The sequence below is a fragment of the Mya arenaria genome, chromosome 15 (genome assembly GCF_026914265.1).
Source record: "Mya arenaria isolate MELC-2E11 chromosome 15, ASM2691426v1".
Lineage (NCBI taxonomy): Eukaryota > Metazoa > Mollusca > Bivalvia > Myida > Myidae > Mya > Mya arenaria.
In genome coordinates this window covers 21111538-21128937 of record NC_069136.1, presented here as the reverse complement: position 1 = coordinate 21128937, position 17400 = coordinate 21111538, and the positions used below count along the sequence as shown (strand labels likewise).

The 17400-nt window shown below is 33.7% G+C and overlaps 1 protein-coding gene across 1 annotated transcript; it reads left to right on the top strand.

The window, feature by feature from the left end:
- The first annotated feature begins 1918 nt into the window (after window positions 1-1918).
- Window positions 1919-17115, top strand: LOC128219656 (calcium-activated chloride channel regulator 1-like). Its single transcript, XM_052927553.1, has 17 exons — window positions 1919-2242; window positions 7395-7541; window positions 8073-8199; window positions 8868-8985; window positions 9451-9622; window positions 9796-9934; window positions 10277-10389; window positions 10607-10733; window positions 11145-11254; window positions 12358-12651; window positions 12944-13153; window positions 13557-13782; window positions 14074-14217; window positions 14509-14715; window positions 14863-15111; window positions 15253-15462; window positions 15946-17115. Exons 1-17 carry the CDS (start codon window positions 2105-2107, stop codon window positions 16053-16055), a joined length of 2841 nt encoding a protein of 946 aa, XP_052783513.1. The 5' UTR covers window positions 1919-2104; the 3' UTR covers window positions 16056-17115.
- The last annotated feature ends 285 nt before the right edge of the window (window positions 17116-17400 follow it).

Here is a 17400-nt window from a genome sequence, read left to right as displayed (position 1 = left end):
CGTGTAATTTCCGCAAAGTGAACTAACTGACATGTTCACGTCGTGGACGTATTCAGTGCATTTAAGAAGATATCGACGCTTTAAAAAAAACAATGGACTAAACAAAGCAATCGGATTAGTTGGAAAAAAAGGAAAAATACGGACACTCGTTTGTTTAAAGATTAAAACAAGACAAAACAGATTTCAGAAAAAAAAACTTGTACAATCAGCTTTGTCGAGCAATCGACTGCTTAAACCTAGCAGAGGCAAGAAAAGATTGAAAATCAAGCAAAAAAGAAAACTTAAAACTCATTGCATTCAATATTATCAAAATGAGACAAATTTGACCACTTTTTAAGTTAAAAACATTTTTAAGAACAGTTTGAATATTTTGAGGCAATTTCGGAATTATCTCTTAAAGATGCGTCCGTCAAAATTTGTGTACGATTCGTATATATAAAGGACAAGGATCATGTGCTAGCCCACTTCCGGGAAAGGGGAAGGACCGTGAATTCGACGTACAAGTCGGACAGGATTGACCAAACCGAATCGCGAGGGCTTGGTTTCGACTGTATTTAATCCAAAAACAGTGTCTCGCTTACAGCAAAACGCCGGACTAGCAGTACCAGTATGTAGAGCAGATCAAAAAGCAAGTAGATCTCATATCATCATATACTACACCCATTGTATCCATAAACATAATAGACACTCGTCACGATACACCCATTTTATTCAATATGTACAGGGATAAACTTCCTGAAGTCGTTGAATGAAATAGTGTGTTATGTAACTAGTGACATATACGGTGTATTTATCTCAACAGTATATTTAACTTTTATGGAAATTTCTATGCAACCTGTACATAAAGATGTACTTTTACTCCCAAATAAGATTTACCACAATTAATACAGTTGTTTAAATATACCAACAGGGTGAATAAATGTCGAAGACAATGGTACTTTTGAATGATAACAAGTTTGAAAGAAAGATGTAGAAAACACGATATTTCTACTTTATGAAACGATAGTAGATCACAGTTAATCTTTTAACACTCACCTATCATTTGATATTTTTGCGTTTTCAGCTATTGAAACACGGTTACAATCTAATTATCAGAAATTAATATTTACCATAAATGCATTATTTAGTAAGTAGTTAAAGGTGTATCACTCACAATTTATGTCTGTTTTACATGTGTATGTATTGATTTTGAATAACAGTGTCACTTTAACTAAGCACGGATTTTTGTCTACCTTATCTTTGTGTGATTTAAGTATTCGTTGTTCACGGTTGGCTATTTTGTCGTTCTTTGAGACTCATATGCGTATACAATTAACAACAAGGTTGGTACCGAACTTTAATCAGCTGATACTTCAGAAATTCAGAATTTTAAACACATAATCGTGCCAACGAGAGTGATTAATGCAACGTTGTAATAACTTGATTTACAATCGTTGTAAAATAAATATGATTAAACTAAACACATACTTGCTCCTAATTACAATTATTTTTGGGGAAACACGAAAGTTAGTTACCCGAAGCATCTGCAGCATGTTATCACTTAGCGAATAAAAGAAATATTAAATATAGATATTAAAGTAATGCGTTAGTAATTATAGTTTATCAACATCAGGTTTTAACACAAACTATTACTTAATTATGCATGCTCATGCCACCGCCCCCCTTCCACCCACACCGATTAATGTAAATAGGTTACAGCCCCTCTTCAGCTTGGGAGAAGTAAAAATTCGCGTCGTTGAACTGTTGTTATTCAGTACGTACATTAACAATGGTATCATATTATACGGGTTATAATTACTCGCTCCAGTTAAAGTCGCATTAAATTTAGTGCTTCAGTACTGCTCTGCAAGTTTTACATGCAGTATAAAGTTACATAAGGTGTTGTGGGGATACCAGTCGGCTGTCAGTTTTAAATTGTTTAAAATACTCGCAGGACGTAAAATATTATTGTTCATTTTACGGTTTTGAAATTTAACACAGATTTTGCATTCTATTTAAGACGCGAATAGTGTATTATGTCAATAGCTTTTGTGTCCCATATCCAAGCGCTGCAGATAAATGTGATTGTGCTTTACATTCATTTAGGACTTAACATCGCTTGATCATGCGCGTGCTGCTCGTTCTTGTTCCTTTCTTAGGGGTTTGTTTTGGCGTTACATTTAAAAACAATAAATATGAAGGGATATACGTGGCCATTCAAGATAGTGTGACCGAAGATCAAAGCTTAATCGGAAGAATAAAGGTAATCTGGGATTAATGATCACTTTTCTACTAGCATATCAAAATTAAGGTCTAAGAAGGTAAAGGACGTACTCTTTTTATTATTTCGTAGTTTGTTTTATAAATAAACATATTGCATTAATACTAGGTAGTAATGTTTAATTGCATAGTTTGTATTTCTTCAATTGTATAAGTATAGCCGTTTGCTACAGGTACTGCGAAGTCTTAAGCCACCTGAGGGCGTTTCAATAAATATATTTGTCGGGTTTAGTCGTAAATTGGAATTACCTTAGTGTCATAGTTTCGTTATTTTGCTTCATAATTATATCGAATGAGCATGCGCCGGTATTGAAACTATATACAAAGTTGAGGGGAAAATGCGTTGCCATTTGCGAGGTTTTAGCAGGTTTAAACTTATTGGAATACGACTAAAGTCCATAATTGTGTCTTAATCTTTAGAAAACAGGTAAATATATTGCACCTGCAATCATCATGTGAAACATGTAGTTAAACCAAACAAAAAATGCACTCTTTTTCTATATGTTTAACGGTGAGTTTAAATATTAGATCATCACAAGGAAGTTAATAAAACTGACTACCTTGACGTTTATTGAATAAAAACCATTGGCACAAATTAATATTTAAGTGTATGCATTTCGTCTATTTAAGAGGCAAAATATTTGCATTTTGACTAAGTCAACATTTCGTAGTGGAATTGGATTTCAAAGAATACAGTTTGATTATACAGTAGTATTTAGCCAAAACCAGTCGAAATTCAAACAAATTGTATTTTTGTTTAATGTTTTCCAAGGTCATGTACTAAACAGTCAAAAAGTGTTATAAGTTACTTTACACATGTTCTTAAGTTATCTTTAGGTTATGAGTTTTGACCGACCTTTTGGTATCTGATTGTCTTGTTTGTAGGCTATCAAAACGCTATGATAGTGAGGTTAATTTCATGAGTTAAAAACTATAAAATTTCATGATTATAGGGAACATGCTCTCGTTTCGGTGTATTACACATTTATATATAAAAAGACGTACTCAAACAAAGATTGATCTATTTTCATTTAAATACATACTATGCCAACTAAACATAGTCTTAAAATACATCATCTAACTGTCATCTTGAGCCAAACAAGGGAATGAGTGTGTGACAGGGTCTGGGTGGTCATGTTATTGCTAAGAATAGCCAAACATAATAATCAAATATATAATAAGCTTTGTTTATCGTGTCCCGAAAAGAAACGAAAAATATAACCAATGAAAGAACAGTGTAATGCTGTGTGATATACCATTCCTTAATGATGAAACATTATAGCCCAAAGTTTAAATACTCTGTGAACTGTTAAACATGAAGGATTTTCTGTTCATGAACATGATACTATTTTATGAAAAACTGGTTTATTGTGTACGAAATTTTATAATTCATTTAAGTTGTCATAAAATGAATTTTGAGATGATCACCAATGCATCATATAAGGTAACATAGTTTTACCAAATTGGGTTTGAAGGACAAAAATACAAATTCAAAAGTATTTTTGAAATTGTAATCTGTTTCAAGAGCTTTTGAAGGTTACAAAGGAATGTTTTATCTGATTTGGCCCAAAGATCCTTTGTATTTTACTTAAAAGTGTCACACGATTAGAAATGGTTTCATGAGCTAAGAAATGAAATGATTGCCACTATTCAGTCAGCATGAATTGCTGCTTTGTGGTGACTTTTCTTATTTTAAAGCGAAACTCAAAATCAATACATACACGTGAATGACAAACATACAGTGTTGAGTGATAAATCTTTAAATTACTTTCTTAAAAATGCATTTAACGATTGTATCCGTGTTTTAAATATCTGAAAATGCGAAAATATTAAATGATTGGTGAGTGCTTAAAGATGAACAGTGATCAACTTTCATTTCATAGGGTAGAAATGCCGTTGTTTATGCACCTTTCTTTCAAATTCAACTCGGTATCCTTCATAAGAACCATTGTTTTCGACATTTATTCAGCCTTCTAGGTATTTGAAAACATTTGTATTAATTATGGTAAATCGTAATTGGGAGTAAGAGTTCATATTTAAGAATAGCATAACGGCTGTAATTTGACTTGAATAAGTATCAAAAGAATCTTCTGAATTGATTTGGTGTACAATTGTGTGTACATTCATATCTTTGTAAAGCACACTCGTTAATATCAACAGCCAGTTATAACCTTGAACGTTGGATAAACATCAAACTAAAGCATTAAATCTTATTCCATTGACAATATCAATGGTAAACGCATGGAGGTACAGCATGTTACATTTTGTAAATAAAAATAGTTGATATGTTACAATGCTGATCGTGTTTGTAATTTTTCATGAATACACTTTGTTAATTGATGTCTATATACTAATTATTACATACTATTTACATTGCTTTACATGTACCCATAGTATATTGTATTAGATAATTAAATGTACGTCTGAAAAACGTGACATCTGTTTTCATCAAATATATGAAGTGCGTCTGCTTTTGCCTATTAAACATTTAGAGCATTATGACACTGTGAAATACAACAAATACTTCTTTCAATAAAATTCATTGAATAAGGAAGGCCTTAGATGTCGTCGTATCTCGTATATGTATCAAATAACCCCAATAAAACTCCGGTCTGGTCTGTCAAAATATTACCATTTTCCAATGAATCTAGATATTGACTGTATCTATTGTCAATAATAAAATGCTCAGTATCAACCTCCTACATGGTAATCTTCCCTGACGAGCAGACTACATCTCCGTCACCATGAGCGAGTTAAGCTGGAATTCAGCTTTACAATATATATTTTAAATTCTCTTTCTTGGGGGATATTCATAACATTTTTAGTTATTAAAGGTGAATTTTGAGGTTGAAATACGAAAATAAAATCAAAATCAAAGATAAATTACAATCATTAACTATGTATCACGTGATATTTATCCATGGTCATGTGATTTGCATTGTGGCAGGGATTACTGTACTGCAAGGGAAGTAACACTGCACGGCGTTTGGTTCAGTTTACGAAGTAGAAGGTTTCACTTAACCAAGGTAGTTCTTGGTGGAGCTTTGTAAATTAAGGGGGTTATATGGGGGTATTAGATTTAAAAGTGTAGTCTAAACATCATAAATAACATTAATTATTTTATTATCTTCTATATTTTTTTTATATTTTACACAACATTTATATCGTTAAGCAGTTTGCCAAAAGGCATGCCATACTTCATATTAACACAATTTTTAAGCATTCTGTAGATATAAAAATGCAGCAACCAAAATAAATTGACCACGGTCTATCTTTTAAATGATTTGATTGGTTCAATTAGCGCACAAAATCGGCCCAGAAAATGAGAGCTTCGAATTTTGTAACCCTTACGAGATGAAGGTTACACAGTCAAATATTCGTAGCATATTTTATTCATTGAAAACAAATTACATTGAGCTGCAGCAGGGTTATGCAAAACTGAAAACAATCGAGATTTTACGCTCACTTCAACTACTATAACCGTTTCTCGAGCTGAATAAAACGATTTTTCTGTTTGAACTTTAAATTTAGACCAAGCAGCCTTCCACAAAATCTCAAATGTGGTATTAAAAGCCAAACTCATTTTAATGACAACTTAATTCAGATTAATTAACAAAGCTGATAAAAAATATGACAAAAACTAGACATTTTGAAATGACAAAACATGCCTTCATGTATTGGTATTGCTTCGGTTTCTTATCGAACATACTTCAACGACAGCAGCTAAATTTATGGTATGCCTTTTCAGTTTACAAATATGATTTCAAAAATTTTACGAAAACAAATGATTTTACAAACAATCATTCGCCAAAATTTAAGTATTTCACACTGAATTATTTATTCATGACATTTTATGGCTGATTGTTTTAGTCGACTTCTTTCTTAGTTATGGAGAAAACAGTTACTATAGAAACCCATGTAGAGTCTCACGGAGCACTTGAAAATCAACAAGTTTTGACGCATGCACTGACCTAAAATATAATAATGCTTAGAAATAGATCGCAAAATACCGCGTAAATCACCCTGATGATAGATAGATGCCAGCACCCCCCCCCCCCCCCCCCAATAATTTAAGTTACTGGGGCTGATCTGGAAGTTTGCTGTTCGTTAGCGAACTACATTGGAAATTAAAAACCCATGTTTGCGATATATTATCATGACATTTTTTATGTAAAGTAACAATTGCTTCCTTGAACTTCTGAATTCTGCAATTTATTATCTCTTGAAATGCTACGGGCTCCAAACATATGTTCTTGTGGAAATATGTTCTGTAGGACATTCCCCAACGTAAGACCTTTTCGCTCTAGTATCACATGATCCCGCAATAGTATTAAATAAATAACAGAACAAATGAATTTATGAAATGATTAGATTGATTTATTTGCTAATTGTCTCCAATCTGTAACAAAACAGAAAATTATCCAATTTGATATTCCAAACACATATTAAAGCATCAAAGTCAATTGGTGGCCACTGGAGATACTGTTTTTAACTTAATATTTTTCATTCTTTTAATAAGGTTTTCCAAATACTTATATATAAAACACGCTATATAAAACACATAACTAATATTATGCGAAATATGATGAAATTTGCCCATTAGCAAGAATATGAATCAAGAGGATTTGCAAACTTATACGGGGTGCTTTGAAAACTCGTTGCAAAATGCAGTTTCTAATATTTTATTGTACACAATCGTTTAATGGTTGCATTGATTTGTAACTAGGAAATGACGATAAACGAAAAAAAACCTTTTAAACTTACTTTTTTGTTACATGAAAATGAAAATAAAAAAATCAAAAAAAAAAATCAACTATTGAAATCAAGTCATCCATTTATTCGGTAAATACTAGGCCCGATTATGCAAATGAAAAACTGACAATTAGTGTCACATGAATATGATGAATAATTCAAGTTATCAACCATATACATACTGGATTTGCTTGTTAACAAACCTCTACTGTATAGCAAACCGAAAAAAAACTTCTCACTTATCGTACATATACGTTTTACGGTTACATGTATCTATATTTATAAAAATTATAGACGAAATTGGTTCGTAGCAAACTTTTCAAAACCGAATATTTAAGAAAATGAGAAAAAAAACTATTCTAGAGTTTTGTTCTTTCTTTTAGGAAATCTTCACTGATGCATCGCGACTGCTGTTCAGGGCTACCGGAGAGCGTGTGTATTTCGGTGAGATCAACATCGTCGTTCCGAAATCCTGGTCACCACAGGGAGACGCCCAGCCAGTCCAACAGTCCGAGCGTGGATACTTCAAGGTAAAAACAAGCCCTTCAAGAACTATGTATAGCAATGTTTTTTGGTTTTGTTTTCAGATCAAGCCTTTGTCATGCAAAATAGGAACGCGTCACAAGTATAGTTTGTAGGTTCATTTTATCAACACTTCTTCATCAAAATAAAGACGGTTACTTTAACAATAGCAATGAGGATCAATGAATTAATTCATATAATCATGATGATGATGATGATGATGATGATGATGATGATGATGATGATGATGATGACGATGAGTATGATGATGATGATGATGATGATGATGATGATGATGATGATGATGAAGTAATCAAGAATCACTGGTGTTATCAATATCGCCTTCTGGCTACAAGGCTTGCCTTTTCATCACCTTGAGACATGCAGATGATAACCTCGATGACCTTCGGCAAACGACAATATTATCAATTACACATTGAAATAAGATAACAAGGCTTGGATTTCACTGCGATCACCATACTTGAAAGAATCTTGCTTTGCATAACATCTGCATCAGTTTCAAATTAGTTTCCTTGTAGATTGAAGACGGACAACTGATTACCCCGAGGACATTTGGCAATGACGTATGTGGGCAAGGAGGAACGTACACTTATCTCCCCTTGTCATTCGTCAAGAACACATCCAGGACTGATTTTGGAAAACACGGTAAGACACATTGACGGGGATTGGGAGTGGAGATGGAACGGAAATGTTCCAAGTGACTTTTAATCGATAAGACTCCTTCGTTCAAAATCATGTTAGCGGAATACATTCTCCTGTGTCTACCAGAATGTTAATATGCCTTAACATTGAATTGATTTTGCATTTACGCCCTTTGCGTTGTCGCATTATCGCGTCCAGATCGACATCGTTTACAGATAGCAAAAAAGGAGGATGTACCTTCGCGTGTAAAGATCACAAAAACAAACAAGCGATCGAAAAACACGAATGAAGGACAGGGCAATCAATCCGCCATGGCGGCAATAATACGTTACAAATGTCCTGTAAAACTCTTCCATAAACAATTTAATCATTTTAAGCTCCATTGCGCATAAACATTTTTGGATGCAATATACTTAATTGTCTGCTAAAGCAGGGTTTAAAGTTTTGGACAAATCGGTAAATCAGATCACAACAGCGATAAGTCATGTATTTCCTTTTAAATTTACCAGTGGAAATACGAGTTACCATATTTTTTTTTTTAAATCTATGAAATTATTTTTTTACGGAGTGAAGAAAAATACATGTATATTGACTGGTTGGCTGTATTCTTAACATGGGTAAAAAATTTTAATAAATCTTTAGCTAAAGTATGTTCAAAATACTTCATCTAGAGAACGTTCTCGTTCACGAATGGGCACAGCTACGGTGGGGCGTGTTTTCGGAATACGGTACCGATGAGGAAGCCAAAGGTTATTTCTACCAAGCTCAAGGAAAATGGAAACCCACAAGGTAACTGAAATATTTTATCGATCTAAAAACTGAAACTGACAAGGAAGTTATTGTGGAATTACTTATGATTAAACTTCAGAATAATTGTGATTATCAAATTATATGAAGTAATGATTTTTAATCACATTATGACTTTAAAATTAACTTCATTGTTTAGTTTTTTGACTATCAAAATTTTCATATCAGGAAATTATTTTCAATTATTAAATGCATTGTTTACAGATTATATATGAACATTGATAAAAAAAAATCAGTTCTTAATTTCAGTTTATCTAGTTAAAACTTCAATATATATATATATTATCTTGTCTCGTTTCCTTTGACATATGACTCAATGACGAAATGTAGGACGAAAATTTCCGCATAACCCCCCCCCCCCCTCATTTTGACAAGGTGGATAGCAAATCTCTGCTTTATAAAACACATATCATGGTGCGCATTGACACTAACAAATTGCCATTTTAGCTGCAATGGGAACGTCAAAGGCCGTGTGGGGTTCGGGATAGATTGTAAACCTAGCCAATGGTGTGATACAGATGACATAACACATCGTATCCATCCCAAATGTCGATTCTGTCCTGATCTTACACAACCGGAAGCAGGGGCGTCCATCATGGATAACCAATTTGTGGACCAAGTATGCTTTAGAACTATTCAGAAGCGAATAATTGCAAGAAAAGATCCTTTCAAAACAAGAGCTTCAAACATAATATTCGTTCTTGTTTTCGTGGTATAACGTGTACAGTTTGTATTTCAATATAATTAGTATTTGGGTTTTGTCTGGTTTTAGGGTATTCACTTCTTTTACAGCTTGAACTGTTTTGTGACGACGCTGTCGGCACACCTGCAGTGCAAAGACACAACAAATTTGCAACGAACAAACAGAACCTGTATTGTAATTACAAGAGCGTTTGGGCTGTCATGAGGGAACATTCTGATTTTATGGGAGGTAATTGCCATGTATTGATTAAATTTCGTGGTGGAGGGGGGGGGGGTCTTCGGGGAGTTCGTTTCAACGAACTTAAATGTCAGAGTCCAAATAACATAATCCATGAATCAAGCTCTGGAGTTCTTGTCAATTATATTTGTATTTCGTTGTTTTAAGTAGAAGTGAAAAGAAGTTTGTTTGGGCTTTGAACATTGGGGAATTCAATGATCGATGATTTAAACGTTAGCTACAATTGGGCAATTTATGTCAAGGTTGTGATATCAGAGTACATCAACGATATGACCATTGTCGTCCTAGGAAATACAATGGCAATAATTATACAGTGTTGTGTTTCAATTGTAGTTCACAGTCGACCTCTCCCCGAAGACACCGACACTACACCAGTATTCAACATTTTACAGGAATCAAAGAGCAAAATAGTGTTTGTCCTGGATACATCTGGCAGTATGGATGGAGTATGACGTCTAAATGAATTATTTTTGTTGAATCACGTTGCATATGATGCATGTAAATGTTTTTGCAAGAGTATATGAGTAATGGGGGACTAAGTTGGTTATTCTCGGGGTGTGCCTTAAATAATTCACTTATAAGAATGAAACGCTATATGACAGTCGAAAATGAGACTCGCGTTAAATGTTACCACAGCTAGAACGGTTATTACTTATCATACAGGGCAGCCCAACGAGGATGGTACGTTTGCACGAAACCGGAAAATACATAATCGAGAATGAAGAGGAGATTTGTCCCGGTAGCCACCTCGGGATCGTGTGGTTTAGTTCCAGCGCATCTGTCAAGAAAGGTGAAGTGTGTCTTCTGTGTTTAATTGTTCAGGGTTTTGAACATATTGTACGAGTTCACGCAATCTGATAAAATTAATCAGTCTGGTTTTATCAAATAAGGATCAAAATAAGGGTGAAAACATTTTGTATTAAGATATTCCGCTCGACAGATTAATAAATAACATAATAATATAAAACCTCCATAATATGGATGTATTTCGTACTCAAATGAATTCATTTAATTATTGATGTTCATTCATTTCAAAAAGTACTTCGAACAATTATGGTCTGCATGAATAACAACCTTAGTATGCGAACAACATAAAAATCGTAATTTGCGTTGCCAACCAACTATTTTTATTGCTAAACAAACACAAAATATGCAAAAAATCAAATGTATTGCTAAAAATCGTTAACTGCTCTTTTCACAGCAATTACTAAGGTCGACAGTAAAGCCACGAGGGATGAACTAGTAGATGCTCTCCCAACGAATCCCGTTGGCGGTACATGTATTGGCTGTGGACTCGAACTTGCTATAGATGTAGGAACTACTCCTTTTATTGTTTAATTGTCTTTTAAAATGTTTAAAATCATTATAACTTGTATAAGGAGAGAGAGGTTCTCCGACATATTTGTAAGCTTGTTATTATTCGTGGAGTATTTTACTTTGTGTTTATTCATTTCGATGCTTTTCCCTTCATATCTGCGGATTTGGGGGAAAATAGATGTTATTATCAGTACACTGGTATATACGGTCTTTTGTAAAGAGAGCTAAAAATGAAATACAGGTTTTACTTATAATAATAACATCGATAAAATGCTGTTTCTAGAACAAAAAAGGAAACCACAGCTGTCACCGGAGTGACGAATATGCCCTAATTCCGCCTGACACCAGAATGGCAAACTATTACTTTGAAAAGAGGTCATACCTTCAAGGTTACCGTACACTGTATTCTACCTATCAAGTTTAACCAATGTGTTTTATTTAATTCAAACCCAAAGTAATTTAGAAGAAACGCTTCTTAAAAGAGAAATTAACAAAAGGAAATAACTCTGTAGTTAGCTAAAATTGATTTATAGTTGATGTACACTGAACTTTCTCTCATTGTATATTACCATTGTTTAAAATTAAATTAAATTCCATCCTTTAGTTTTCAAACTATGCTTCGACAAGGAAATACTTCTGTGATTTACTGAAATAAGGAAATGATTCTTGTGCACTGTACTCACTATGATTGTGCTTTTCCAGTTTGAAGTTTTATCAAATTCTATCTATTGGGTTCAAGTTATGTTCCAGACAGGAACAAGCAACAAAGGACAACAAAGGACTATAACTAATAACATTTTTACACTGCACTTCTTCACATTATACTTTAACACCGTTTATGGTTTAATTAAACTCCCTCTACTAATTTTCAAGTTATGCTCCGGAGAAGAAAACAAATGCAACGGATAGACCAATCGACCAGCTAACCAACTGACCGACCAGACACAGAGTGACTCCAATATACCCCCTTAAGCTTCTTTTGTCGGGGGATAAAATAACATTATGAGAAGAAAACTAATATTGCAAGCCAATTTAGTTTTTTTAAGCAAATGCAAGTCAATATTGCACATAAGTTATACATAATTTGTTAACTTCAGGAAATTAGAAAAACGTTCCGTAAATCAACAAAACATTCGGAGATTATTCTCATGTCTGATGGCGAAGACTCCGGTGAGGCAATAACAGAGCAGGCAAAACGGGCAAAAGATCTTGGTATACGGATTCACACAATCTCTATCTCAAACCAGTCTTCTGAACGACTCGCTGACGTTGCGAAAACAACTGGCGGGAAAAGTCTCTTTCTGGAGATAGGAGGAGATACTACGTTTGTGTCCGTCTTGTCCAAATCATTGGCAAAGAGTATAACTGGTGGCGGATGTAAATCGGAGGAGGTATGATTCATGTTTTTAAAATAGGTAAATATAGAAGTTGCGAAAGACCACGTTTCTAGTATGATCATGTGAATAGTATAATCCTGCATATGTACGATCAATGTGAATCGGATACATAACTTGCTACTGCCTTTGATTATTCTATTCAAAATATTCATTGGACGAAGACGTGGTTGGCGTAGGATAAGTTTAAACATAAACTTTACGAACATAACAAATGACATTGTATGGTGAATTTATCAACGATGATACGGAATCGTGTAACTATTTGTTTTGTTTTGTTTTATTTTAGTTGAAATCAAGCACGGTTAAGAACAGCAGCGTGTTGAAATTCAACTTCACAATAGATACTGGAATGGGGTTAAACACAACAGTTGCCATATTTCCCAGCCACCCAAGTCTAAAATATGACTTTGAAATAAAAGGAGAAGGAGACTTCCTGGAAAAAAGTTCAGATATTAGTGAGACACCGATTATGGCAAGGTTGGCTGGAAAGTTAATTGTAAGTTGAGCGATATGATACTACATTTATTGACCTAGTTAAGCTACACAGTAATTATGTTGATTTGTTGTTCTTTTCAATCGTGGACTATGTTGTTAGTATCTACAATAACACATATGATGCGTTAATTGATTTTACAATTATTTATATGCATTTTAGCTTCTACAACATGCGGCCACATATTTAAGGTTCTTGTCTTACTTCGGAGTTTCAGGTTTTTTTTTTGAAGTTATGCCCATGCATATTTTGAAAAAAAAACAAATTAGGATATGAAAAAGGACTCGTACGAAATGTCTAAATGACATAACGTGGCAAAAGTCTAGTTTCTTGTTACATTTCTAAATCATCTTGAGTAACCACGGTTAGGTGTCTGTCTCAATGTATGCGTCTGTACTGTTTTCAGAACGGTACATACTCTGTTGTCGTTAAAACAAAGCCTAATACAGCTATAAACTGGGAGTACGATGTTAAATCAAAATCAAAGGATAACCATCAAGTTACCGTAACGACCCGTTTCCACGACGACGTTGTTTATACTGACGTGTTGAAGGGAAATGCTCCTGTTTTAAATGCCAACGTCAGCGCCAAGTCTGGAAATTGTTTTGTATTTTTACGGGACAATGGAAAAGGTTACAATTCTAAGCCTTTTACCTTTTTAAAACTTACAAAATGCGACTTCAAGAATATACTTATATGGGTCCAATATCATTTTCCGTGTCTACTACAAGACTACTTAATAGGGCTAACATCTTTTAAACATTTTTAATGGCGAAGTACACACTACATCTGGCAGTCATACTACAAAAATTATGCCAACCTTCAAAACCACATGCTTTCATGGTATTTTATTGTTAGCAATATTTTATAAAGTTCAACAATTCATTTGAGAGATGCTTTCATATAGCTACTAACTTATTTAGGTAAAGACATTTCAGCTGGTGATGGAACTTACACAGGAAAATTTAGATGTTCCAAAGCAGGCCGAAGTGAAACCCGAGTCATTGTGAAGGCAAATTCAATTATTATTGTGACTGGAATTGTCGGCGCGGCAACTCTTAACCCAGGTAACTAAAAAACTCGCTTCATGTTTGTAGCCGGTAAAACGAACCATCATCGTTGTGGCGTTATGAGTTTCATTTATAAAATTGCCATATGTTTGAATGTATGCTTGGACTTCTATTACAATTTGTATTGTATTACAGATAATTGTTTTCTTTATGCATGTATTAATCTCACTCTTTTATGGATTTCTTTTATTTTATCGCTATCTGTTATTGTATTGTTTAAATGTTAATATCCAATCGTTAATTTATTGCGAATTTCCTGATGTTTTAACCAGTACATTTTTCCTACAGAGGCTTTTGAAAAAATTGTTATCGAGGAAAGTTTTGAAAGGTTTTCTCTGGTTGAGGATGCCGAATTATCTCCAACAACGATCGGGGATACTTCACCCCCTGGTCGAATTACTGATCTCCGAATAGAAGATGTGGAAACGAATGGAAACACCCGACATTTTACTATACGCTGGACAGCAACGGGTGACGACAGTTACACTGGTCAAGGTAAATGTATCTCCTTGTTAGATGATGAAAACGGCACAGTTATTATTTTATACTTGACATATTCTTTTCGAATATTTAGAGAAATTTAAAACAAGTATTCAAATTTCAATTCATTTAGATAAAGAGTTAAATTTGTTTCCATTGAAGCAACAAAGTATCAACTCCGATACGCAACCGACTTCGACACTTTGTTGAATAATTTCGAAAATGCGCACGATCTGGACATTGGTCAACAAAACCTTGAACCTAGAGAAACAGGTGAAGATGAGACTGTCGATATTTCTGTAACAGCTGAAGAAGATTTTATTGAGACGGCGTTTTTGGTCATCAGAGCAATAGATGAGGTTGGAAATGAGGGCGCTATGTCTAATATTGTGTCAATAGTTATAGCAAATGGTAAGCATGTCTGTAATGTTTAGAACAATTAAGTCATATTTCATGTACGAAACTTATAGAAACTGACCTAAACTAACATTAGAAGATATTTATGTTTCGAAAGTGCAATAGTTATATTCAATGCCTTTTTCCCTGTAACAGGATCTAAGATGTCCTTTAACGGACGAACAAATCATACATACAGTCCACACCGTATTGTGGAGAAGAAAACCAACGTGGAGGTAATTATTGGAGCTGTGATTGGAACAACAGTGCCTGTTATCATCGTTATTGCAGTTATCGTCGTTATCATTTTACGACGGCGTAAACTGAAGGAGAAATCACAATCCACGGAAGATCCACAAAAAGAAGGTTTGCGCACAAGCTATCTACAAATTTGCTTACAAAGACCCTGTTTAGAGGCTCAAATTTTACAGACACTTAATAACAGTAACGTAAAAATGACACAGTCACATACATCATAAACGTAAAATATAAAGAGGTTCAAGAAAATTCTTATCCGTTTGGTTTCTTAACCCAAAGTTTAGCTCGGAAAAATGTATTTGTTTTAAGAAAATGTATACCTAATGTCAATTTAAAAATCGTATGTTTTGCGCTTTGACAGAATGTTCGTCAAAACATATAGTGTTGCAATTGAATTTCTAAAGACCAATTATACGGTATACCAAATTAAATGGAATTAAATTGTACAAAGTAAAGGTTGTGTGTATTTTGAATATTTTGTTTTACCATCATCTTGTTTTTATCATAGTTATATATTGATATATTGATTTTAGCCGTTAAAGCACTGTGTTTATTTGAACGCATTGTAATGGAATATTATCTTGTTTTCAGATACGTGTGACATTCCGATGCTTCTAGAAAGCTCTCCGGCAAATGACCAGAAAAAACAAACACCAATCTACAAGGGATACAGAAGTCATGGTCAACTGGTGGTTCATTAGAATCATTTGGATAGTCGAAAACTTAGTATTACCATTGTGGTTTCAGTTTACGAAAGGTTACTGTCAATTTGTACGTTGACACCTTAAGATGTTCATTCAATTAGGGCTAAACATCGCTTGACCATGCGCGTACTGCTCGTTCTTGTTCGTTTCTTAGGGATTTGTTTTGGCGTTACATTAAAAGCCAATACGTATGAAGGGATATACGTAGTCATTCAAAATAGTGTGGTCGAATAAAATCTTAATCGGAAGAATAAAGGTAATCTTGGGTTAATTATCATTTTTCTACTAGCATATCAAAATTAAGGTCTAAGACGGTAGAGGGCGTACGTTGTTTTATTATTGATTATACTATTGTTTTAATATTCCAAAAAGGATGAACAAATGTCGAAAGAAATGGTGCTTATGAAGGATACCAAGTTAAATTTGAAAGAAAAGGTGCAGAAACAACGGTATTTCTACCATATGAGACGATGGTTAATCACTGTTAATCTTTTAGCACTCACCAATCATTTGATATATTTGCGTTTTCAGCTATTCAAACAAGAATACAATCTTGTTATCAGTAAAAAAAATCCTTAAATGTATTATCAAGTAAGTAGTTAAAGATGTATCACTCAAAACTGATGTTTGTCATACATTTGTATGTATCCTTCAATAGAACAATTATTTTCGACATTTATTCATCCTTTTTAGATATTAAAACATTTGTATTAATTGTGACAAACCTTATTTGACTTGAATACGTCTCAAAAAAATAAATTGATCTGTTGTACAGTTATGTGTGCATTCATTCATTTGTAAAGCACACTCATTGATGTAAACGAACGTTGGATAAGCATTAAAAAAGTCTTTAATCTTATTTCATTGACAATATCACAAATGCATTTGATACAGAATGTTACATTTTGTAAATGAAAATGATTGATATGTTACAGTGCTGATTGTGTATATGATTTTTCATGCTTTCACTTTGCTGTCTATATACCAGTTTTTTACATTGCTTTACGTAAACCATTTTTTTGTATTGGATTATTAAACGTAGGTCTAAAAAGCGTTACATCTATTATTCATTAAATATATGTAGTGCCTCTTTATTTTGCCTATTAACTATTGAGAACAGTTAGACAACTGTAAAATACAACCTTTTTCAATACCATTTATTGAGTAAGGAAGGCTTTAGGCGTTATATCCCGTATTTGATTTAAGTAACCCCCCAAAAACCCGGTCTGGTCTGTCAAAACATTACCATTTTCCAATGAATCGAAGTATTGACTTAACTATTTTCAATACTACAATGCTCAAGTATCAACCTCCTACGTAGTAATCTCCTCTGACAAGCAGA